This window comes from Notolepis coatsorum, assembly GCF_963971535.1.
Source record: "Notolepis coatsorum genome assembly, chromosome: 10".
NCBI classification, from domain to species: Eukaryota; Metazoa; Chordata; class Actinopteri; order Aulopiformes; family Paralepididae; genus Notolepis; species Notolepis coatsorum.
The window spans coordinates 5,917,743-5,944,576 of record NC_140174.1 but is presented as its reverse complement, the minus strand read 5'-3'; the positions used below and the strand labels follow the sequence as shown (position 1 = coordinate 5,944,576).

Here is a 26,834-nt window from a genome sequence, read left to right as displayed (position 1 = left end):
CCAGAATATATTTAGCCACTGCAAAACAGAGTGCTACACATGCTTATCTCCCTGTACCATAGACCTACTGGTATGGGTGATGGCACTAAAATCTTATCACACTTTTTTACTGTCCGTTCTATTTGATTATTTTTAGCCTATTTTAAACTGCACTTTTTTACTCTATCTAGTCTATTCTATTTTATTATTTGTATTACTGAAGAACTGTGATTTGCCTTACCCTAAGCCTGTATTTCTTTCTGTGAAGCACTTTGAACTACAACCTCTGTATGAAAAGTGCTATACAAATAAAGTTATTATTATTATTATTATTATTATTATTATTAAACATAAGCATGTATTATTTATTTGCAGCAATAACCAGCAACAAAGAAACACATTCACTTCACTGTCTTCTTCCTCATTTTAGTCACTGAGCTTTAGCTAGGACTTCTAAAAAGTGGAACCTTTGTTGTGGCTGAAATCTCATTCACCCGAGCAGTTGCAATTGTAACACGTCGCTGTCAAAAGCAGGAAGTATGTGAAGCGGCTTCTCTTCTCGTTCCGCTCAGCTTATAAACTTTCATTTTTATATTTACCAAACAACGACCAAACTTATCTATACACATGTTACGTCCATGCACTAAAAGGTGAGTATGAGAATTGTGTTACACTGTCATTATTTCCACGTATGTTTCGACGAGAGGCGCCCTGCGAACAGAACTGTGTGGCTGCTGGCGGCGGTTTGTTGTCACTTGTCCTCCTAGCATAGCTAGTAACTAGTAGCTAGCTAGCTGCTCCATGAATTGCGCACATAACGTTGGCTAATTGCTAGCTAAGTAACTAGTTGTATTGGTTTGTACATTTGCACACATTATATGATGATGCTTTGTATTGCATTTGTCGGGACGGGCAAAGAACTGAACCCTACATGCGACTCTTTTCGTGGTTTTCTGCCCTCCTCTCACCGGCTGTATGGAAGGCTAACGTTAAAGGAAAACTCCAACATTTGGGGAAATTAGCTTATTTGCCATCTACCCTGGAGTTGGACAAGAAGATACATACCGTTTTCTTCTTCTGTGTGCATGCAGTAGGAGTAGGAAGACATGCACCGTTAGCCTAGCTTAGCGTCAGTCACTGGAAGTGGGTTCCTCCATTAGCCTAGTTCCAAACGCCTTCCTATTCCTACTGCATGCACAGAGAAGAAACATGTATGTATCTTCTTGTCTAACTCCAGGGTAGATGGCAAATAAGCTAATGTCCCAAAATGTTGGAGTTTTCCTTTAAGCTGCTTTTGCTTGCAGAGTTGTCTGGCGAGTTGTCTGGTTAAACAAACCTGCGGGAAAGTACAATTGTACTATCTTAGGTACCACCAGTACAAACAATGTCAATCCCAAACAAATGTCAGCAGGTTTTTGTCTCAAATGACAGTATTCCAATGTACAGTGTACAGTGTCCCCCCCCCCCCCCTACCCAACCCCCCCCACCTCCAATGTACAGCCCCCACCCACTCACCCAACCCCACCCCACCCACCCAACCTCCTCCGATGTACAGTTTCTACGTCAAATGTATATACACTCTTTTTCTGGACACTTTTGTATCACAAACGGTACTGTATTTGCAAATCTGATATGTCATAAATGTATAGATGTAGCAGTACTGTCTATCTGTATGTCATGTATGTCATATATGTTATGATGAATTGAAAATGGGGGACCCTGATCATGTAAACAAGACTAAAGTCTTTCTCTGGTCTGCATCCTCTTAACAATTGTATGTATTGAGCTGTACTGTACTGTACCCATTCTGCAATCTGTTAATAAACTTTTCAAATCAATCATGATTTATGAACTAGCCTACTACTTACAAATATTATTCTCGAATGTGTTGCCTTGCTGGTGCCTCATCAACTAAATGTTACCCCCAAGTATCAAGATTTAAGTTGGAAATGTTGTGTCTTTTAGATCTGGAATGATATCTCACTGTACACGTTTTCTATTTACATCTAAATAATATGTAGGCACACGGCATGCTAACCAAGCTTTCTTTGGAACAGAGGAGGCCCAGACACACGTCACACTAATGCTGATGATCAGGTAAAGTAGATGTTACTGTAATCAAGCAACAACAACAACAACCTCGAATTAGACTTTAGCTGAATAAGAAGGCTAAGCTGGTTTGTTCGTAAACACGTCCCTTTTGTTATTGTTTTTTCCCTACAGTCCAAGAATGGCCACAGGAATGCAAGAGAAACAATACACGCCATCTCTACTTAATTTTTTCGTCTATAACCCTTCGTTTGGACCACGGGAAGGAGAGGTGAGTACAGTACTTGCAGACTGTACATATTGTTTGTGTGGTGGGTGGCTTATATTTGACACATATTTGACACGGTTAAGCCCTGCCATGGTCTGCTGCTTGGCAGTTTCCATAGTGATGTTTATCCAAGTAAATAGTAAATGTTTGCTAAGAGTATTTTAATACAATCATTTAAAGTAATTGTTGTGAAGTGACTGATGGAAAACGTCTTGTTTAGGAGGAGAAGAAGATCTTGTTTTACCACCCCAGCGAGGTGGAGAAGAATGAGAAGATCCGGAATGTGGGGCTTTGTGAAGCCATTGTACAGTTCACCAGGTAGACGTCTTATCATCTTATGTACTCTGTGTCTTTCAAGAGAAACAGAATATAGCCAGTAAACACAAACCTCAACAAATCGCGAAATGGTGAATCTGCAATGTGCGTGTGAATTCACAGCAGCACCGCTTAAAGGAACACACCAACATAGGAAATGTGCTTACCGTCTTCTCCACAGTCAGACAAGAAGATAGATACATATTTCCTCTCTCTGCTTTCAGTAGAAAGACATCCGGTTGCATGTTAGCCTAGTTTAGCACAAACGAATGGAAGCGGATGAGAATCGGCTAGCCTACGCATCCGCATCCATTAATTGTGCTAAGCTAGGCTAGCGTGCAGCCAGATGGCTTTCTACTGAACGCACAGAGGGGAAATTGGTATCTATCTTCTTGTCTGACTCAGGAGGTAGAGTGCTTGTCTGGTAATCTGAAGGTTCCCAGTTTAATTCCCGGGCAGCGTGTCAAAGTGACCTTGAGCAAGACACTTAACCCCTAACTGCTCCCGATGAGCAGGTTGGCACATTGCATGGTCGCCTCCACTGTCAGTGGGTGAATGTGAAGCATAAGTGGTAAAGCGCTTTGGATAAAAGCATTATATAAATGCAGTCCATCTAAATGGCCCTGTGTCACTGAATCTTGGTGAAACCCTGAGCTAGATGTTAAAACCACATTGCATAAATGGTGCATCTATATAGCGCTTTTATCCAAAGTGCTTTACAATTTGTTCCTCACATTTTTTCACTCGCACATTCACACACCGATGGTGGAGGCAACCATGCAAGGTGCCAACCTGCTCATCTGGAGAAATTAGGGGTTAGGTGTCTTGCTCAAGGACACTTCGACACGCTGCCCGCGAACTTCTGGATTACCAGACGACTGCTCTACCTCATGAGCCACTGTCGCATCCATTGCATCCTGGGTAGGAGAATATTAACATGGCCTAGGGGCAAACATTTTCCTTAAAGGAACACGCCAACATTATGGGAAATCTGCTAAATGTCTTCTCCAGAGTCAGGCAAGAAAATAGATATGCATAGCTTGCAGCCGGATAGCTTTCTACTGAACACACAGACAGAGAACATATTGGTATCTATCTTCTTGTCTGACACTGGAGAAGACTAAGTGCATTTTCCATAATGTTGACATTTTACCTGAAATTGAAATCACTGGTGCAAAAACAGTAGAAATAGTGGATCTATTTGAGGCACAGGGGCGGCGCAAAGAGGGTCACGTCCTCCCCGTCTTGTCACGGGACATTCAACACTCCGGTCATTGCTCAGGGACAGCCGGAGACAGGGAGATAGGGGGCGGCGCAGAGAGGGTCGCGAACTCCCCGACATCATCGCGGGACATCCGGCACTCCGGTCACCACTATGAGACCTCCGGAGACAGGGGGGCACGCAGAGGGGGTCGCAACCTCCCAGCCTTCATCACGGGACGTCCAACACTCCGGTCAACACTCCAGGACAGCAAGTCATAGGGGGACAGGGAGACGGGACAGGCGTTAGACAGCTCATGAGATTGTAGTGGGCGGACATAGCAATAGATACAAGTGGTAGGCATATATGTGAATGGAGTAGATATATGAAGTAAGCGTATTATGTGAATAGAATAGAAGTACTTAACCCAGCAATGAAACCGCATTGACTGTTAATCTGTTAACAGTCTGTTAATACTGTTAATCAGTTGACAGGACCACGGACAGACGACGGTGAATAACTGATCCAAGGCCTCGGAGGTGCATGTAGAGCAGTCACTACAATCCTGGCCAAGACCCCGAGGCATCCATCACCTTAGTCAGCGCCAGGAGACGGGCACTCGGAGAGAAGGGGGAGGGAGGGGGGGGGGGGAGGAGAGTTAGAGTTCCCATGTTTGTGGTGCTGCAAAGGAGCAGACATGTAGTACCCTGTAGTACCCTGTAGTACCATGTAGTACCCTGTAGTGCCATGTAGTACCCTGTAGTACCCTGTAGTGCCATGTAGTACCCTGTAGTGCCATGTAGTACCCTGTAGTGCCCTGGAGATTAACATGGCCTAGGGGCAAACATTTTTGTGGTGCTGCAAAGGAGCAGACATGTAGTACCCTGTAGTGCCATGTAGTACCATGTAGTACCATGTAGTACCCCGTAGTGCCATGTAGTACCCCGTAGTACCCTGTAGTGCCATGTAGTACCCTGTAGTACCCTGTAGTGCCATGTAGTACCCTGTAGTGCCATGTAAGTAAGTAAGTAAGTAAGTAAGTAAGTAAGTAAGTAAGTATTTATAAAGCACCTTTCATACATGTCATGTAGCTCAAAGTGCTGTACACAATTATAGGCATATATAACGATAAAAGCAATAAAGTCATAGTGATCAGTTAAGATCAAAATAAAAAAAAATAATAATAGTAACGTAGTGCCACGTAGTGCCATGTAGAGCCATGTAGAGCCATGTAGTACCCTGTAGTGCCATGTAGTACCATGTAATACTCTGTGGTACCATGTAGTACCCTGTACCCTAACTAAACTACACAGATTAATCTAAAGGTCAGTCCCCGACCAGGTGAGATCAGGGTAGGTTGAAGGAGAGAGAGAAAAGATGAGTCTTAAGCAGGGATTTAAAAGCTTCGACAGAGCAGGCGCCCCTGATGACGGCAGGTAATTTGTTCCACAGGTAGGGAGCGCGGTAGACAAAGGCTCTGTGGCCGGTGGATTTCTTTTTAACCCTAGGGGTCGATAGAAGCCCCGCATTTTGTGAGCGCAGAGCACGAGCGGGCGAGTATCGGGAGATGAGATCGGATAGATAGAGCGGTGCAAGCCCATTTAAAATTTTGTAGGTGAGGAGTAGCACTTTAAAGTCAGAACGGGCTTGGATAGGAAGCCAGTGTAGGGCGGACAAAACTGGTGTGATGTGATCAAATTTTCTGGTTCTAGTTAGTATCCGTGCAGCCGCATTTTGCACAAGTTGAAGATTTTTGATGCTTGAATTAGGTAGGCCTGAAAAAAGTGCATTACAGTAGTCCAGACGTGATGAGACAAAAGCATGAATCAGGGTTTCAGCATCAGCCAGAGTTAAAATGGGGCGTATTTTTGCGATATTACGAAGATGGAAGAATGCAATTTTGGTGAAATTTTTTATATGTGCATTAAATGAGAGGGAGGAATCAAAAATGACTCAGAGGTTTTATATGGTGGAGCTCTGGGATACATGACGGGTATCAAAGTTGAGGGAGATGTCCTGAAACAGGCCTCTGTGGTTTGGGGGGCCAACAATTAACATCTCAGTTTTATCTGCATTAAGGAGTAGAAAGTTTTGCGACATCCATTTTTTGACGTCAAGCAAGCAGGCCTCAAGGTTTTGTAGTTGGGAGGAATCATTTGGCTTAATAGGTATATATAATTGGGTGTCATCAGCGTAAAAATTAAAGTTTATGCCAAATTTGCGTATGATATCGCCGAGGGGTAGCATGTAAATCGAAAATAGCAAAGGGCCCAGGACAGAGCCTTGTGGGACACCACATTGCACTGGGAGGGTCTCAGATGTTAAATCATTATAGACCACGCAATGTGTTCTATCAGTTAAATAGGATTTAAACCAAGCTAGTGCGAGACCCCGAATGCCAACATGATTCTCAAGCCGACCTAGAAGAATCGAGTGATCGATAGTGTCAAAGGCTGCACTGAGATCAAGCAATAAGAGCACAGAAGTGAGGTTTGAGTTAAGAGAGAGCAGTAAGTCATTTGTGACTTTGGTAACCGCCGTTTCGGTGGAGTGTAAGGCTCTAAAGCCAGATTGAAATGATTCATTAAGATTATTGTTTGATAAATGGTCAGTAAGTTGTGTTGCGATGATCCGTTCTAACACTTTGGATAGGAATGGAAGATTGGAGATAGGTCTGTAATTTTTCAAGATTAGAGGGTCGAGGTTCGGTTTTTTAAGTAGTGGTTTAATGACTGCTGATTTAAAGGCCAGGGGCACCACGCCAGTAGACAAAGGTGTTGAATATATTGAGTAGGGCAGGGCCTAGAGTTGGGAAGAGTTTTTTGATGAGAGTTGCTGGGAGAGGATCAAACAGACAGGTTGAAGGTTTAGCCGCGCCAACCAGTTTAGAGAGGGCACTAAGTGAGACGTTTTCAAGGCAGCATAGCGTATGACTGGAATCAAAGTCAGGGGGAATGCCCGTCAAAGGTTGGGAGGGACTCTGATTGTTGAGTAAAGCAACAATTTCATCTCTAATGAGGTCAATTTTCTTGGTAAAAAATGTCATGAATTCGTTAGCCGAGAACGCATGGTTTAGGGCACTTGGTTGTTTCTGCATAAGTTTTGCAACTGTGTCAAACAGAAACTTTGAGTTGTTTTTGTTTTCATTTATGAGCCTGGAAAAATAAGAGGTTTTGGCAAGTGAGAGTGCCTTTTTGTAGTTACGTAAACTATCATTCCAGGCGAGGCGGAATACTTCGAGTTTGGTCGAACGCCATTTATGTTCAAGTTTGCGACAAGCCTTTTTAAAGGAGCGCGTTTCCTCCGTAAACCAGGGAGTTAGTTTTTGCGGAGCACGTTTAATTTTAGGTTTAAGGGGAGCGACAATGTCGAGCGTGCTACGAAGGGCGGCATTAAGTTTGTCTGTAAAGAGATCAAGGGGGCCAGAGTAAGAGAGGAAGGGAGAGAGGGTGTCTGGTAGGCAGTTAACTAGAATTGGGACAGTTGAGGCGTTAATACGACGGCTCATGTAGGATTCTACACTGTCTGGGCGAGAAACCGTCAGATCAATTTGAAATTTGATGAGGTAGTGGTCTGAGAGAGCAGGAACATAGGGGGAGACGGTCAAATTTGACAGTGAGACCGCGGGCTAGGACTAGGTCAAGGGTGTTCCCACCACTGTGAGTGGGTTGGTCAACGATTTGAATGAGACCGACAGAGTCAATGATGTCGGTAAAAGCCTTATTTAGGGGATCTAGAGTTTTATTGGAATGAATGTTAAAATCACCAACAATTAAAATGTTATCTGAGCGCATAACAAGCTCAGAGATGAAAGTTGAAAATCCATCTAGGAAGAGGGTGTAAGGGCCTGGGGGGCGGTATACGACAGCCATTACAAAGGATGCAGTGGAGGTAGGAATCAGACCGCCACACTTTCTGTTGGGTGGAGAGGGACGCAACAGGAGCACCTCAAACGAGGAAAACTTACAGTTTGCGTCGGATGTAAAGTTGTGCTTAGAGTCATAAATTAGAGCAACTCCGCCTCCTTTCTTGGAGGTGCGTGCGATGTGGGAGCTACTAAAATTAGGGGGTGAGGCCTCGTTTAAGGGCAGAAAGTCATTAGGTTTAAGCCATGTCTCAGTGAGGCCCAATAGGTCGAGACTATGGTCTGTTATCAGTTCATTTACCAAAAGAGCTTTGGTTGGCAGAGAGCGGATGTTGATAAGGCCAACCTTCACACACTCTGATATGTCATAAATGTATAGATGTAGCAGTTCTGTCTATCTGTATGTCATGTATGTCATATATGTTACGATGAATTGAAAATGGGGGACCCTGATGTAAACAAGACGAAAGTCTTTCTCTGGTCTGCATCCCCTTAACAATTGTATGTATTGAACTGTACTGTACCCATTCTGCAATCTGTTAATAAAGTTTTCAATCAATCAATCAATCTGTATACTTACCACACTAGACAGTTAACCTTTCACTACCACACTACAGACGGTACACTACAGACGGTACACTACAGACGGTTAACCTTCTGTAGTGAAAGGGTTTGACCTTAATCTCAACCTCACTGGAGAAGTCACACCTAACCCAAACCTAAAATGGAGACTACTTTCTGAAATCCGGCGAACACTTGGTGGTTGATATCTTATCCGTTTCAATTATTCATCAAAACTAAATACACACTTATCATGCCAATGGGCGCGGCAGGTAATTAAAGCACTGTGCTCCTTGGCATGTTTTCCCTCTCACGTTACGGAGCCAACGGGGCGTGTACCGTGCTCATTAACTGGTTAATGAACACATTCACCACAGCGCTGGTCAATGTACACATCTTCATTGTTTTCCCACATTTACCATCACATTATATATATATATATATATAATGAAAATGGGCCATAATAAGTACAAGTTAAAATGTAAAAATTGTATATGTGACAGAAAATGGCAATAAAAATACAAAAGTTATAGTTAAAATGGTATGGTTATGGTATTGGTGGGTTTATATGAGATACTAGATTTTTTTGGAGAGTCCTATTTACTGACCTGCGTTAGCCTTGTATTACTCCACATCAAACTGATACAAAAAGCCCCACTTGGTATTGCACTTTGTTGAAATGTCTTGCTGTGGTCTGCTGTCTGGGTGAGAGTTCAGTGGAGAAAGGGGAGCGGTTGTGTGTGTATATAAAAGTAAACATTAAAAACCAAAGTAGAAGTGTATATAATATACAAGGAAGTGTTGGAGGTATTGTGCAAAGGCAGTGTGAGGCGATCGTATCTAGAAAGTGTCGTAACCGTAGTACAGAACGTACACGGTAATGGAGAACATACAAAGAGCACCTGCAGGGATGCAGAGAGTGTCTGTATATGGAATACAATTTACAAAATCTATACAGTCTTTATAAGAGCATTGACTGTTTCACTTGAGGAGGTGGTGATGCAAACGCAGGAGCTACATACGGAGCTGGAAGAGTTGCAGTCGCAGAGTGTATACGGGATGATATGTGGCGAAGGGCCTCCTGGGTATTTTCAGTTGTTTAATGAGGGCCACAGGGCGGGCGGGGGGGACTGTTCCTGTCACACTCCTACACGGAGCTGTCTCTCACAGCCTGCTGAACAGCTCTGCCAGAGAGAGCCAAAAATCTGTATTGCGATCCAGACACATCTGCACAACCGAAATAGTTTGAAAGAAAATGAGGCTATATAACTTTGTATTGGGTGTGTGTACAGAGTATCGCAAAATAAGTCTGAACATTTAACGAGTAATACAGTGATGTGGTGGACAAAATGGACTTCTCTTTGCTGCGTATAAGGAAACCGTACCTTTTATGGCTTGTGTTCATCATCGTTTCCATGGACACAGTGGCTGCACAGGCGCCATTTTAAAGTATTCAACTCATTTTCAGTTCTTACTTATAAAAGAGACTACAACAAATGGGAGGGGGGGACACAGTAATATCATATTTATTCAATTATGTTTTTTTTTAATCCACTTTCTCCACCTTTTTCTGTTTTTCTCCCATCCCAATTTAGTCGTGCCAATTCCCCCCTCCCCTGTCTTGATCGTTGCTCGCATGTGCCCCCCACTGTTCGGTCGTAGGGAGGGTTGAATAATCTATCGCATGTCCCCTCCGATACATGCGGAGTCAGCCAGCCACTTCTTTTCGCCTGCCAGCGCGGACTCTCATTGGCGTGGTGTAACGTGTGGGAGGCTCACACTACCCTCGACATCTCCTGTCCTTGCTGTGCAGGCGCCCTGACCGACCTGTAGGAGTCTCTGTTTACAACGACCAGATTACCACCCATCGACTCCCCTCCCGCTGACTCTGCCAATTGAGCCAGTATGACGGCCGGCCCAAGCCGGAGGCAACGCTGACAGCCGGATTCGATACCGGTGTCTCATAGGGATGGGTACCGAAACACGTCGGTACTACAGAGTATCGAATCAAGTGAGATACAGATTTTTTTTTTTTTTCACTTTTTTTTTTTTTTCATGTCAACGTTCACACGCACAATATATGCTTACCTAGGATTTTACTTTATTCAACAACAAAGCAGTCGGAGCAATGACAAGCCGAAAACTGTCGAAATTGTAGTTATTTGAAGTTTGGATTTTCTTTTTACGACTGAGGTAGGTAAATTACATTTCTTGAGACTAAAGTACCGAAAAAGGTACCGTTGGGTACCGGTATCGATTCACAGGTACCGGTATCGGTTCAAATGTGAAAGGTACCCATCCCTAGTGTCTCACGGGTTGGTGACGAGCGCTTAGACCGCTGCGCCACCCAGCCTCCCCTTTATTCAATTATGTTAAGGGTTTATAATAATACAAGTATAGGTAGCACCGGTTAGTTTACTTCCTCTTCGGGCAGAGATGTTTGACGGTGGAACTCAAGTGGAACGTCGTCCTACACACGTGTTCCCATGTCCCATCATTCTCTCATCAACGGTGACCGGTTCTAGTACAGGTCGTAGTTCGTAGCACTGAAACGGTTTGTATTTTGATACTTAACTGAGGGGAAATTGAGGGGAAATTGAACTGACTTAAAAGGTTGAGTTAATTTCCCATGTTCTCACAGCTGCAGTAGTGATGTTCTTAACGAACGTAGAGGAAAACACTGCTTTTTTTTTATTAACCCCCATGTTCTCTGTGTTCCAGAACCTTCTGTCCAACAAAGCCGGCTAAATCCTTGCACACGCAGAAGAACAGGCAGTTTTTCTTTGAGGCCGAGGACAGTTTCTGGATAGTCATGGTACACAATTAGATTGTAGCTAATGTACTGCTATTGTAAATATGATGTTTGTAATGTGTTGTGCTGGAACCACTTTATCCAGAAACGGCAACTCCGGCCAGAGAGTAGACACAGACACGGAGAACAGTTCTTGGTATTTAATCAAATCAAATCATATTTATGTGTTTTGCCCCGAAATCACACGGAATTGCCCCCATGGGCTTTACAGGTCAAGAGAAGAAACATCACAAATAGATCCAGAACAAAAAAAACACCATAAAATCCAGGTTGGCATCAATACAATCCATCCTTATAAAAGTAACATAAACGGATGAGGATTATTGAGAGTGGTTTGTTCTTCACAAACATACTCTCTGATGTGAAGGCATTGTGACGTGTGCTGGCAAGACAACCACATGCACCCAACACCACACTAGGACGGACCCCTGGGCTATCCAAAAAGGTGCCTGACTGGAAATAATAAAACCCAGCATAACGGGGAATTTAGAACGATTGCATTTTCAAGTCAAGTCAAGAGTTTTATTTGTCACGGCATACAGTGAAATGCGGGGGGTCGTGCCCGCAGCGATTGTGCAATAATACAGTAATAAGAATAGGATGAGACATTTGTGCAATAAAACAATAAGAATAAGACATAACAGGTATATGTACATACAGTTTACAAAAAGCATGGTAAGACATGCTAAGGTCCTGCGATAGTGCAATACACTGATTAGCTACGGATGAGGCACTGGGTCTTATGTACGCTACTATACAATGCTATACTATACAATCTACATGTATACTATGTGTCCTTAATGCTATCTTGCTATACATCTATTTACTATACAAGAACCATTTGCGTAAAAATTGATACTGTGTTTGACATTCTCTCAATGTTATTAACTAATTAATGACCAGAAGATCCCATATATTCACTCACTGTTGCTGCTTTTGACGGGGTTCTTCAGGTGGTGCGGAACCCAATGGTAGAGAGACCGAATAAAGACGGGAAACCTCCCACAGTCGAATATCAGGAGGAGGAAATACTCGTAAGGCTTTTCACACTTAAACTTATATTCCCCTGTGTTGTTTTACATGTAATGTTGTCTATTTGAATCACTAAACTTATATTCCCCTGTGTTGTTTTACATGTAATGTTGTCTATTTGAATCACTAAACTTATATTCCCCTGTGTTGTTTTACATGTAATGTTGTCTATTTGAATCACTAAACTTATATTCCCCTGTGTTGTTTTACATGTAATGTTCTCTATTTGAATCACTAAACTTATATTCCCCTGTGTTGTTTTACATGTAATGTTCTCTATTTGAATCACTTAACTTATATTCCCCTGTGTTGTTTTACATGTAATGTTCTCTATTTGAATCACACTAAACTTATATTCCCCTGTGTTGTTTTACATGTAATGTTGTCTATTTGAATCACTAAACTTATATTCCCCTGTGTTGTTTTACATGTAATGTTCTCTATTTGAATCACTAAACTTATATTCCCCTGTGTTGTTTTACATGTAATGTTCTCTATTTGAATCACTTAACTTATATTCCCCTGTGTTGTTTTACATGTAATGTTATCTATTTGAATCACTAAACTTATATTCCCCTGTGTTTTACATGTAATGTTGTCTATTTGAATCACTTAACTTATATTCCCCTGTGTTGTTTTACATGTAATGTTATCTATTTGAATCACTAAACTTATATTCCCCTGTGTTTTACATGTAATGTTCTCTATTTGAATCACTTAACTTATATTCCCCTGTGTTGTTTTACATGTAATGTTCTCTATTTGAATCACTTAACTTATATTCCCCTGTGTTGTTTTACATGTAATGTTGTCTATTTGAATCACTAAACTTATATTCCCCTGTGTTGTTTTACATGTAATGTTCTCTATTTGAATCACTTAACTTATATTCCCCTGTGTTGTTTTACATGTAATGTTATCTATTTGAATCACTAAACTTATATTCCCCTGTGTTGTTTTACATGTAATGTTCTCTATTTGAATCACTTAACTTATATTCCCCTGTGTTGTTTTACATGTAATGTTATCTATTTGAATCACTAAACTTATATTCCCCTGTGTTGTTTTACATGTAATGTTCTCTATTTGAATCACTTAACTTATATTCCCCTGTGTTGTTTTACATGTAATGTTGTCTATTTGAATCACTAAACTTATATTCCCCCGTGTTGTTTTACATGTAATGTTGTCTATTTGAATCACTTAACTTATATTCCCCTGTGTTGTTTTACATGTAATGTTCTCTATTTGAATCACTAAACTTATATTCCCCTGTGTTGTTTTACATGTAATGTTGTCTATTTGAATCACACTTAACTTATATTCCCCTGTGTTGTTTTACATGTAATGTTCTCTATATTTGAATCACTAAACTTATATTCCCCTGTGTTGTTTTACATGTAATGTTGTCTATTTGAATCACTAAACTTATATTCCCCTGTGTTGTTTTACATGTAATGTTCTCTATTTGAATCACTAAACGTTTCTTCCCCTGTGTTGTTTTACATGTAATGTTCTCTATTTGAATCACTAAACTTATATTCCCCTGTGTTGTTTTACATGTAATGTTGTCTATTTGAATCACTAAACTTATATTCCCCTGTGTTGTTTTACATGTAATGTTCTCTATTTGAATCACTAAACTTATATTCCCCTGTGTTGTTTTACATGTAATGTTCTCTATTTGAATCACTAAACTTATATTCCCCTGTGTTGTTTTACATGTAATGGTGTCTATTTGAATCACACTTAAACTTATATTCCCCTGTGTTGTTTTACATGTAATGTTCTCTATTTGAATCACTAAACGTTTCTTCCCTGTCCAGGACACGGTTTACGGCGCAGTATTGAGGCAATGCTACAGTATGTACAAGGTGAGCATCCGTTTGCTTTTAGATTCAACTGATTGTATGGTTGACTGTGGACCGTCCCCACATGCCCTTCTGGTAGTCTGGTTCTTAAAGAGCCTTCTTTTTTCGCGGGCTTTCACTGGATCCCCTGTTTTGCGTGTGTGTGTGCATCTCTTGTTGGCTGTTGCACAATTGTTTGTAGGGACATTTAAGTCAAAGTCAGCTTTATTGTCGCTTCTCATAATGTGCAAGACATGCAGAGAAATTAAATTGCGTTTCCCCCTGATTAAAAAAAAATCAATTGGGCCATAAAAAGTCAGGAGGAATATCCGTGGCTGGCCAAGAGTGTCAAATTTTTTAACGTCTCATGGAGGAGTGTGAGTCTGTGAGGCATGAAAAAACACTGTTCTGGAGAAGGTTATGTTAGCACTAGTGTTGTCACGATACTGGAATTTCGAACTTCGATACGATACCTTGAAAAGTATCGATATTCTATACCATTTTCGATACCACGGGGAAAAAGGTTCAATCTTAAAATGTAAAAAAAAGAAGAAAAAAAAGATTAATATATATATTTTAATAATAATTTGTTGCTGGTTGATTTTCCTCAGCTTCTCTCTGGTACTATAAGAGAAGATAATTACACTTTTAAAACCCTTTGTTTATCTTTAGATCACACATAAAAATAACTAAATGATATAATCTTAGAAATTAAGTAAAGTTAATAGTACTGCGTGTTAACCCCCTGAGGTCTAGAGTTTCTAGCTCCACCTTCTCAGAATATTCTCTTTTTTTTTGTTACATAATGTAAAATTACAGATTCATACCTTCAAAATAAGCCATCAATTGTCAAATTTGAGACGATAGTTTTCAATCAATGTCCTATCAAACATTCTGGTACAGTCATTACCAATTTGCAGCAGGAGCCTCTGAAGATAATTCAGTGAATTCAGCTAATGATAAGGGAACTACACTCCTTCCCAGAATGCAATGTGATGTCAATGTCAATGTCAATGACTAATTCACACCATGAAACAAAGGCCCAGCAGGGAACAATTACGGCTGAATTGGGGTATAGTGTGACTGATCAATACAGGCAGGCCTACAGCAACACACACTTTGATTTGATGCCATGCATACACACACTAGATAGACAGAGGTTTAGATATTTAGATAGATATATAATAGTAATATAATAGAAAGAGAGAGAAAGAAAGAAAGAAAGAAAGAAGAGATAGAGGGGGAGAGAGAGGGATATAGAGGAAGAGAAAGAAAGAGGGAGATACAGAGGAGAGATGGAGGGAGAGAGGGAGATATAGATAGACATGAAACCTAGGTATGTAATTTCATCTTTCCTTGTGACAATATTGTCACCCACTGTACAAGACTGTATAAGAAATTCCTTCTGTTGTACTGATTTCTTTTGATTTCTCTGTTTGAGAGAGAGAGAGAGTGTGTGTGTGTGTGCAGGGGAGTAACTGGGGGGGGGGGTTAGGATGATTCCGAGGGCCCAGCAAATGCCCCAATTTTTTTTATAGATTGGGGGCCCCACATTTTTTAATAGATTGGGGGCCCACAAATTGATTCTTTCATGGGGCCCAGAATCTCCAGCTACGCCCCTGTGAGCGCACCTTTCTACTCTAGAGAGCTGTCATCACCGTGATGCACGCTTGAATGAACTGCGAGATAACTCATAACTCGTACACACACGCACTCTGTCTCTGCCATACAGTAGTTATGTTGTTTTAGCGCGACGTGGGTATATACATGGGCGAGGATGAAAAGCATGTTAGACTACTTTTAATACATAAATTAACGTTCCGTCGGGTCCCGTGTATTCTCGAGAATGATAATAATAATAATGCAGGACCTCTTCAGATTATATTATCAACGACAGACAGTGAGAAACACAACCCCCCCCCTCTCGCGCTGAAGAATATGCATATTAGATCACTCAGTGATTAACACCTATGCGCTGTTTGTGTGTGCGCGCGTCCATGTATGTGCGTTTCGTGACGCGATGTAGTTCTTATCGCAAATGGAGATTATTACAATCATACCATCTAGCAAGAATTAAACGTATTTACAAGTCGTATTAGGTTTAGCAAGTTGGGGGACGTATACCTTACATGTCAAAGCACTAGAAATGGCCATTTTTCTATTTTTATCGATTTCTGAAAATATGTCCTTTTTGAGCATTTAAGAGGGATTCTAATTCTTTTGTTGTCCGCCGACGGGTTCAAAGCTCCAGCGTGACCAACAGATTGATTGATTGCAACTTGTATTAACAGATTGCAGAATGGGTACAATACAGTACAGCTCAATACACACAATTGTTAAGGGGATGCAGACCAGAGAAAGACTTTTGTCTTGTTTACATCAGGGTCCCCCATTTTCAATTCATCATAACATAAGACATGTTTTTTTTATCAAATAAAATGTATTACCTTTTTTCAACTGCAAAGTAAAACTGTCTGTTTTATCTAATAAAATAACGTTCAGTCTGTTCATCTCACTTCAATAATTTTTATTGCAGAACATGGTATTTTCTCAAGCAGACAGATGTAAACACTCAGTAGGGCTGACCCCTATAAGTCGATTAGTCGACTAATCGGTCGAAAGGAGCCGTAGTCGACTCTTAGTCGAATATATAAAAAAAAAATATTCTAATATTATTATTATAATTTTTTATCATTCTTTCCAAATTAAAAGAGGCCTAGAAGCGTGCCTAACTGCCTACGAAAACAGGCACAGAGGCACTGAAAGAGGATTTCACCCGTCTAATGAACACACTAGACTAGACAAATATCAAGATGTATCCATCAGTGGACCAATTGCATGCTTTTGCAGAGGATAAGAAGCCTTCAGTCGACTCCTTCAGACATTAAGCACCCCCCACAGCCCAAATGGAATGATAAAAAAAAGAAATATGAAAATTTAAAAATATTATACTTTTTTTTTTATTTATTTTTTTATTCGACCAATTAGTCGACTAACGGCAAATTATGGCCAATCATAGTCGACCATCCAAATCCTTAGTCGGGGACAGCCCTAAAACACTGTAATCTGTGTTGCATGTACCTGACAAACTGAACTGTTTGTATTAGTCATATTCCAACTTAGCTGAGTGTGTGTGTGTGGACTACTGTACTATTACAGGTATTGAAATAAACAATGCAACTTCCTTATACAAAAAAAAGAAATTTAATTTTAATTTTTTTTATGAATAATTAAATATCCATATTGCGGGAAATGAGTATTGAAACCGTTTTAAATATTCAGAATCGATATGTATCGAAAAATCGATATTTTTGACAACACCTAGTTGGCACTCATCCTTCTATCGGGCATCGCCTGTATCTGACATGTCATGAGACTTGTCTGTCAAAGTGTCAGCTGTGCTCTTTGGCTGCGCTATTGTTTTGACCTCATTATCACTCAGGACGTCCACTGGCCGAGCCGAGGGACATTTTCTCATAGAATCGAATGCTTGGGACACATTTTTGCTTCTGACGAGAGAATACATTTCAATATTTTGCATTGTACAATGTACGACTTAAATGTAATGTAATGTATTCTTAAATGTAAAATACACCTCTTGATCACTGATCATTTGTATACCGGTAGTTTCCTTCATCTTGAATTGTAATATTAAGTATAGATAATCTTATTGATTTAATCGGTAAAGTTCCCGTGATACATTTGTATTGTTTCATAATATCAACGTGCACATGCTTGTCTCCCCAGATAGTAAGTATGGACCAATTTTACGTTTGAATTATTATAATTAGCCAGGCTATGTCTGAGACTTAGAAAGTGGTGGTGAATTATTGTCACTCCGTGTGCCTGGCCTGGCGATTGTAACTTAGATCTCTCCAGTCTTGGACGAGGGCAAAGTAGATCCCATGCCCAAAAAGGTTGCCCACCGCTGTCTGTTCTAGCATCGCTAGAAGGTCTGAGCCTGAGGAATTAAAACCTCATTTGGGTGTAAGAGCTCACACAAACATTTTATGGCCTCACAAAGTCAGAGCCCCATTCATTGTCTATGGAGCAGCCCCAGATTTGACATCCCAGTTACCTCACCGATTAGAGGGTTCTCTCTCTGATGTCTAGCTTTAGGAGAGAGTGGTGCGTGTTCACAGATACTAACTGAACTGTCCTGGGGCACAGGAAGAACATGTATGTAAATTCTTAAAATTAGTGGTATTCCCCCTTTAATTTTTTTTTATACCATATCCGTAATCCAAATGTAAACAAATCTGCCCCGCAGGCAGCACATAAAATCCTTCTCTGCGAGTAATATAGTGCATGTAATGATTCACACAACGGTATTTATATTCTGAGAAAATCCACTGCTTCTGCTTCCGAGGAGACGGATTCATATTGTAATGTTGGTTATTTTCTTCTGGTCCACTTTTAGCTCTTCAACGGTACATTTGGCAGAGCGATGGAAGTCGGCGGCGTGGAGCTGCTCATCCAGAAGCTTGAGAAGTTCTTCTACCGGGTAAACAGAAAAGAACCAACCAACACAACCTATCCCATGTTTTTTTTTTATTTTTTAATTTATCCAGGCAAGCAATTAAGAACAAATTCTTATATACAAAAGCAGCCTGTCCAAAAAGCAAAGGCCTTTTGTGGGAAGGGGTGGTGGGAGGCTGTAACAAAAACAAGGTTATGTACTTGCATAAAAGTAAATAAAATACAAAATGACAGTAGCAATAGTATACAAGGACAACAATAAGAAAGGGAGAGAGGGAAAAAGGAAGAGCGAGAACCAGAGAGAGGGAGAGCGAGAACCAGAGGGAGAGAGAGAGAAGAGAGGGAGGTATAGGTGAGGGGGCTTAGGGGGAGGAGAGAAGAGTGAGATTATGCGTGCGATTGGGAGGCAGTCAGCAGGTGCAACAGTCGATTTTGTTGTTTGTTTACTGACAAGTGTTTCTCGTTGCTAGGTGGATAAGTTATAATTGTTATGTGTTGTTGGATACAGACTATTTGATTTTGCCTTGTGTATACTTTGGGCTGGTTTTTGACAAGTGTAAATATAAATGGATAACATAATGGTAGTAGACACACACTGGGAGGCTCTCGCAGTCTGTCAAGCCTGCCCGGCGTCAATACTGTTGACAGTGCATTGCTAGTGTCCACGCACTCAGTGGTGTCAAATTGAAGTTTACTCTTTTGGAAGTAAATATTGATATAGGGGTTGCTACTGTGTGTCAAATGATAGCTTGTTTAACTTAAGTACAGCCTACACTGTAACACCACCATTTACTGACAGGCCTTTTCATGTGTTGTGTCATGCACTGCATCTAATGAGTGGTTATGGTAGTGGCAGCGGTAAGGTTAGGGTTAAGGTAGGGGCAGCGGTAAGGTAAGGTTAGGGTTAAGGTAGGGGCAGTGGTACGGTTAGGGTTATACATGAGATACTACATTTTAGGTCGTCCTATTTACTGACCTGCGTTAGCCTTGTATTTACTCCACGTTCAACTAATACAAAACAGCCCCCCTTGGTATTGCACTTTGTTTACGTTTTTTGGCTTTGGTCTGGGTCAGAGTCCAGCAATAGCAACCCCTCGCTATCCCAACTCGACTCCAACACGCGCGTCAGACCAAAACTAAAAAGAGGTGCACTTTTTGCCTAGAGATCGCTGTTGCAGCATTACAGATTCTAGCATGGCATGTCTAAAAACAACTAGTAACTACCGTACTAGACCTACCGTATGTTATATATTTTGTTGAGTTGTGTACTTACTGTACACTATGCCAAATGGTTCCACCAGTGTTCAAACCCAGTCAATGGTGTCATATCACCTTTACCCTTCGCATCCAAATAATTCCCAATCCGCCCGTAGTGTAACCAACTGCCGCACTTCCAATATCGTGCTGTGATTGATTGGCTGATCTTATGTGACTCTTGATCAGATCACGCTTGTAAAGTACCATTTTATTTATATCACAATAATTATTTTTGCTGCAATGGAATAAACTACCAAATCTTTCAAATGGTTGGTTAGAAAGCTTGACTAATCTACTAACTAGCAAACTAGGTTAGGTGTTTTTATTTAATTAACTATACCTGTGGCGCTAAAAATCATCTTTTAGCATTTCCAATCCACTTACTTGAAACGGTTAGTATCAGCGTTGCTATGCTACACGTTTGAGCGACGCATCAACTCCGATTTGGGTGACATACCCCCATCTGCCTGTAGCGTTCAAACCATCAAGTCAGGCTCATTTGAATTCTCAATCTAGCTAAAAGCAAAGAAACGTGCGGGTGCATTGTTTGTCTATAACAATGAAGACCACATCTCCCATCAAACTCCCGTCGTTATTGATTAGGTAGAGAGATCCCCCAGTGCGGCGGTGACTGGCAGCCATCTCGCTATACTGCCGCGATGATGAACGCAAGGCTACAGCTTTCAGGCAGGTCCACAGAGACGCTTTACCCCCCTGCGCCGCGCGCCTGAATAATTCAATTCCAATCAGGGGGACATCCTCGGGTACTCTTTAACTTAACAGCGGCGGCTTCCCTCTCCAAAAAAACGTAACCCAAAGAGCCAGCGGTCCGGAGTGAGCCCGCGCGGCGGTGTACATGTCGCAGCGGGTTCGATATCAGAGCCTCTCTCGTCTCTTTCCTGAGGGTGACGTCTGCGTTTCCAGAGAGCGCCCCCGTCGTACCGCGCGGCAGCAGTCGGCTGCCATTCATCTTTATTGCATTGTAAGCAAACACTGGTCTAGTGGGCAGGTAAACTAACCCCGTTCTCCTTTCCCTCTCCTGTGTGTGTGTGTGTGTCCCGCACATGTCTCTCCCCCCCCCCCCCCCCCCTGCGCCTTTCTGCCTGGGGTGTCCAGTATCTGCAGACGCTCCACCTCCAGTCCTGTGACTTGCTGGATGTCTTCAGCGGCATCAGCTTCTTCCCATTGGATAAGATGACCTACCTGAAGATCCAGTCGTTCGTCAACAGAGTGGAGGAGAGCGTCAGCCTGGTCAAATACACCGCGTTCCTCTACAACGACCAGCTCATATGGTACACTCACTCACTCACTCACTCACTCACTCACTCACTCACTCACTCACTCACTCACTCACTCACTCACTCACTCACTCACTCACTCACTCACTCACTCACTCACTCACTCACTCTCACACTCTCACACTCTCACACTCTCACACTCTCACACTCTCACACTCTCACACTCTCTCACTCTCTCACTCACTCACTCTCACTCACTCACTCACTCACTCACTCACTCACTCACTCACTCACTCACTCACTCTCACTCACTCACTCACTCACTCACTCTCACTCACTCACTCACTCACTCACTCACTCACTCACTCACTCACTCACTCTCACTCACTCACTCACTCACTCTCACTCACTCACTCACTCACTCTCACTCACTCACTCACTCACTCACTCTCACTCACTCACTCTCACTCACTCACTCACTCACTCACACTCACTCACTCTCACTCACTCATGGAATATTTTAATAGGAGCCAAGACAGTGAACTGTAGAAATTCAGATAGTAGTTTAGCCACAGAAAGTATCCTCAGTTTACAATCGGAGACGAGTGAAACACGAGCGTCTGACCAGAAAGTGAGAGAGAGAGCTCCCTCTACACCAGTTTGTAATGACAAATGAAAACAAAGATAGGTTTCGTATCTGACAAGATTGATAAAAAAAAAAAAAAAAAAAGACTACAAAGAAAAGGACAAGATGACATATTCTGAAAATATGACATATCTAAGACAAACTGTCCTGGGCCTGCGGCGAGCTGCTGCTGCGTTGTTGGATTAGATGAGAATGAGCCCCTTACTCAGTCCTTTGGCCCGATAATGTGTGTCTAGGTGGCCATTGTTGCAGCCTCTGATCCCATAACACCCGGCTGAGGAGACACAGGGCGACATTCAATACTATCTGTAATCCTCTTTTGTGGATAACGGGCATCCGGACATGCCTTTTAATTGCATTTAATTGTCAGTCGGGCCCACTCCACGTGTAAGCAGTGGGGGGATTATGTGATTGCTAATGAACTGACCGAGAGCAGTTCTGATTGCATTGTGGGACCTCTACATTACTAGCCTTCAACGGAGGCAGGAAGATGAGTAATTTAGTTCAAACATGGTTTGCAATTGGCCTCGTCTAGTGGTGTTTAATTTCATTGAGACCAACTTCCTGTTGGACAAATCCCATCTTTTATTGCTATTGGTGCAGTCGGACTGTATCAGCATCATTGCTAAATGTACGTGTGGTGCTCATCCATGATGCATGAAATTTAGTACTACTGAGTATAGTGCTATCAGATGTAGGTACAGAGTTGTAGTTTTAATATGAACAGTGATACAGGTATAAAGCCACTATGGTAGTAGTCATACTGGCCAGCAGCGTAACTACTAAGAGTAGGTAAGGGATATGTACAGATATATATAGTATCTACAGATATGTAAAAAGGATTGTGGATATGTAGAAAGGACTATATGCAGGTATGTACAGACAAATGTGGATATATATATATTCAAAAGAGACCAGACTCATGCATGTGCTATAAGTATAAAGTATAATAAATCGCAAATTACTTTTCTTCTTAGTCTGGTTTGTTCATAAAAAAAAAATAAGAGAAGAGAAATTGAGATCAATCAAGAGTTTTTATTTTTTTCAATGGTCAACTGTTCTGGAATGTACTTCAAAAGTGCTTGAGTTTACAAAAGGTCCTTTGCGCTATATATTATTCCTAATATTGCTGCACTTTGTTAAAAATGGCATTGGTCTGTGTAGTAGCTAATACAGGATTTTGCTGCTTAAACGTATGTATAATATATATTCATTGATTCACTCGTATACCAAAATTCATTTGAATTGAATTTTTTTGCTTTTCGCATCAAATATTGATATGCGATTAAAATGTGATTAATTTAGATTAATTTACTATAAAGTATTGAATAAAAAAATTAATTTAGTCCCACCACTAGTTTTAATTATGCTATTTGAAGAACTTTCCAGATACAACCACATTCTCACACAGTTTGAGTTCAATCAATCAATCAATCAGATTTATTTATATAGCACATTTAACATGACACGTGTCAACCAAAGTGCTGTCAGAGGGTAGATACACATAGATACATATTGACAACAATCACACTCCGTTTTATGGGAGGGCACACAGGCAAACACATAGGAAAACAGGGCATGAGTCAGTGAACGGGAAAGGCTAGTAGGTAGAAGTGGGTTTTGAGCCTCGATTTGAAGGCATCTATCGAGGGGGCAAGCCTAATGGAGGTGGGGATGCTGTTCCACAGTTCAGGGGCTGCGACAGCAAAGACACGGCCCCCCCTGAGCTTGAGGTTAGACCTCCGGACTGTCGGGAGCCTCTGATCGGCTGACCTGAGGGACCTGGTGTTGGAATAGGGGGACAGGAGGTCTGAGATGTAGGAGGGGGGGTGACTATTAAGGGCTTTAAAAACAAATGGGAGAACCTTAAAATCTATCCTGTAGCGTACTGGAAGCCAATGAAGGGAGGCAAGGACAGGGGTGATGTGGTCTCTCTTGCGGGTTTGGCAGCAGCGTTTTGTACCAGTTGTAGGCGGGACAGGGAAGACTGGTTAATGCCTATATAGAGGGAGTTGCAGTAGTCTAATCTAGATGAAATTAAGGCGTGTATGACTCTCTGAAGGTCTGCAGGGGAGAGAAGGGCTTTGAGTTTGGCAATGGTGCGTAGTTGGAAAAAAACATGCTTTTACCACGGAGTTCACTAGTCTGTTGAATTTAAATTGTGGATCAAAAATGACACCTAGGTTCTTGACATAAGGCTTGACCAGGGAGGACAGGTTGCCAAGGCTGTTGGTAAGGGTGGTGACAGCGTCTGTGGGACCGAAGAGGATTATTTCGCATTTGTTTTGATTTAGTTGTAGAATGTTTTGTGCCATCCAACATTTAACGTCATCCAGGCAGGACATGACTGTTAAGTAGAGACTGGTTGTTAGGTTTCAGGGAAACGTAAAGCTGTGTGTCGTCAGCATAACAGTGAAAAGAGATGTTGTGCTTCTGAATGATTGGACCAAGGGGTAGCATGTAAAGAGAGAACAGGATCGGGCCAAGGATGGACCCTTGCAGGACCCCACAGGAGAGGGAGGTTGAGGGGGAGGAGCAGTTGGCGATGTTGACAGCAAAGATTCTATTTGTGAGATAGGAGGAGAACCATGCTAGTGCAGTGTCACTGATACCAACCCCATGTTGGAGACGATCGAATAGAATGGTGTGATCAACAGTGTCGAAAGCTGCGCTGAGGTCAAGCAGCATTCAAACAGAGCAGTCACGGTTGTCAGCGGCGAGGAGTAGGTCATTTGACACTTTAAGGAGGGCTGATTCTGTGCTATGGCCAGTCCTGAACCCTGACTGAAATGTCTCCAGGATGCTGTTCTGGTGCAGGTAGGGAGACAATTGGCACGGTACAACCTTTTTCGAGTATTTTTGACAGAAAAGGTTGGAAATGGGCCTGTAATTACTGTGCAGGGTGGGGTCAAGGTTTGGTTTTTTCAATAGGGGCTGCAACAGATTGCATGCATGTTGAATGTGTTCAGTGCAACACAGTGTGTTGAGAGACTTAAAGGTTCTGTAAGTGTTACTTATTACCAAAACGCTCCATATCAGTGATGGCTGTCAGAATGTAGAGCTATTTATAACTTATTTGAACAAAATACCACCCTTTAATAGCCTTTAATAGTTCCCTGGAGTGTTACCCATTTTCAGGGTTAAAGTCGTGAAATACAGATGTGTGTGTGGTTTCTGTCCGCAGGAGTGGACTGGAACAGGATGACATGAGGATTCTCTACAAGTACCTCACCACCTCCTTATTCCCCAGGCACTCTGAACCAGAGGTGAGACTCCCTATTCCCCAGGCACTCTGAGCCGAAAAAGGGTGGGACTAGGGATGGATGGATGGATGGAGGGGGGTCTGGAGTAACGGAGATACTTAGAGAGAGAAGAGAGAATGACATGGAGAAAGAGAAGATGAGCGGATAGATTGGGTGATTAAGGAGGGAGGTAGGGATGGAGGAGGAGGAGAAGAAGAAGGAGAGAACATCACTGTTGCTGTTTGAACTTCTGCATAATCTTTCCCTCTATTCTCACCGTATGGGTTGTTTACTGTGCATTCCTATTCTGCTACGCTGCTCCCCTGTTACACCATCATGCCGTAACGGTCCTCAGCAGACTTGCCGTGTTGTGTAACCACAGGTCACCTGTGAAGCACTCGTTTGAAAACCTAGCGGTAACGCAAAGGAAAGGAACTGGTTTTTATCAGTGTGTCATTTGATTTGAGTCTTTAACCCTTTCACTGCCACACGACAGCCGGTTAACCCTTTCACTGTGACAATACAGAGCGGAGCTAATGATGCTAATGATGGAGCATCGCCGTCGGTTGTGTGATAGTAAAGGGTTAACCTTCTGTCGTGTGGCAGTGAAAGGGTTAATAATAATAATAATAATAATAATAATAAATTCAATTTGTACTGCACTTTATGTTTGTGAAAATCTCAAAGTGCTACAGGAGATGAAGATAAAAAGTTAAATGAGTAAAAACAATTCAAATGAATAAAACAACCAATGAAATGGAAGAACGTAAAAATAAAAATTTATAATAATAATCAAATTAATAGAAGTAAAAGAATAATTCAGGCAAATGCCTTGGTAAAAAGAAATGTTTTTAGGCCCCTTTTTTTTAAAAACCTCAACGGACTGTGGTGCTCTCAGGTGGTCGGGGAGGGCATATATATATATATATATTCCATTCCACAGCCGAGGAGCAGCTGAGCAGAAGGCCCGGTCACCCATGGTGCAGAGGTGTGGGGGAGCGATGAGCTCCTTTTAGATAGGAGGGGGCATTGCTGTGGATGCACTGATGGGTGAGGAGGGAGACCTTGTATTCAATCCTGGAGGAGACGGGGAGCCAGTGTAGGGAATGGAGTATGGGTGTGATGTGATCATATTTCCACACTCTCATCAGGAGCCTAGCAGCACAGTTCTGGATGTGTTGGAGCTTCTGGATGCTCTTGCTAGGGATCCCGATGAGTCAAAGGTCAGGTGGCGGTCTATTTTTATGCCCCAGGTTAGTTATTACAGGTGAGAGGGGGAGGTTCTGGCTGGAAAAGGTGATGCTGGTTATTGGGGATGATTTGATTTGGTGTGGGGTGCCGATTAAAATGACTTCTTGGAGTCACACTCTCACTCTCCCTCTCCCTCTCCCTCTCCCTCTCCAGCTGGCTGGAAGGGACTCGCCCTTGAGGCCGGAGGTGGCAGGGAATCTCCTACATTACGGGAGGTAAGCAGTGGTGCGTTATTGAAATCATCTGGGGTGACACGCACCACGTGCATGCGCGCTCCCGCGAATGCGCATTTAATGTCCCCTCGCTTGGGCACAGACTAAAGACAGTGCCTAATTGCCTCTACGAATGGAATGTAACACGTCTTCACAACAAGGTAGGTGTGAATGTGTCTGAGAACGTATTTAACACACCTGACGACCGGCGCTATTGATATGCAAATAGCGAGTGAGCTTGCACACCGTGCTACCCCGTCCCATGAACAACGCATGCCTGGAGGTAAGCCTCTCTCGTCTGGAAGGAGGAAGCCCTCCTTCTCTGTATCTGGGCGTGGCTTATGTAGAACCCCCAAGAGTAGAAAAAAGGGTGGGGACCGCACTCAAGGAATATCGTTTTATTTTAATACGCACAAAACGTTTTAGACCGTCCGGCCTTCATCAGTGTGCAATGAAGAATGGTTGTAACAACAAAATCCTGTTATGTAGAACACCCCCCCCCCCCCCCCCCCCCTCCAAACCAAACCGGGGGCTTGATTGACTGAGGAAAAGCCTGTAGTTAGTTACATGTTAATTG

At 42.1% G+C, this 26,834-nt stretch overlaps 1 protein-coding gene across 1 annotated transcript in view; it reads left to right on the top strand.

Annotated features, from left to right (window-relative positions):
* The first annotated feature begins 510 nt into the window (after positions 1 to 510).
* ccz1 (CCZ1 homolog, vacuolar protein trafficking and biogenesis associated) overlaps positions 511 to 26,834 on the top strand; it is a 39,161-nt gene continuing 12,837 nt past the window's right edge. Inside the window, 11 exon segments of the mRNA XM_084323250.1 lie at positions 511 to 629; positions 2,001 to 2,076; positions 2,203 to 2,299; positions 2,517 to 2,614; positions 10,960 to 11,053; positions 12,004 to 12,084; positions 13,909 to 13,956; positions 18,353 to 18,436; positions 20,785 to 20,960; positions 24,737 to 24,818; positions 26,199 to 26,260. Of these exon segments, the coding sequence (XP_084179376.1) occupies positions 2,063 to 2,076; positions 2,203 to 2,299; positions 2,517 to 2,614; positions 10,960 to 11,053; positions 12,004 to 12,084; positions 13,909 to 13,956; positions 18,353 to 18,436; positions 20,785 to 20,960; positions 24,737 to 24,818; positions 26,199 to 26,260 (836 nt within the window). The 5' untranslated portion in view covers positions 511 to 629; positions 2,001 to 2,062.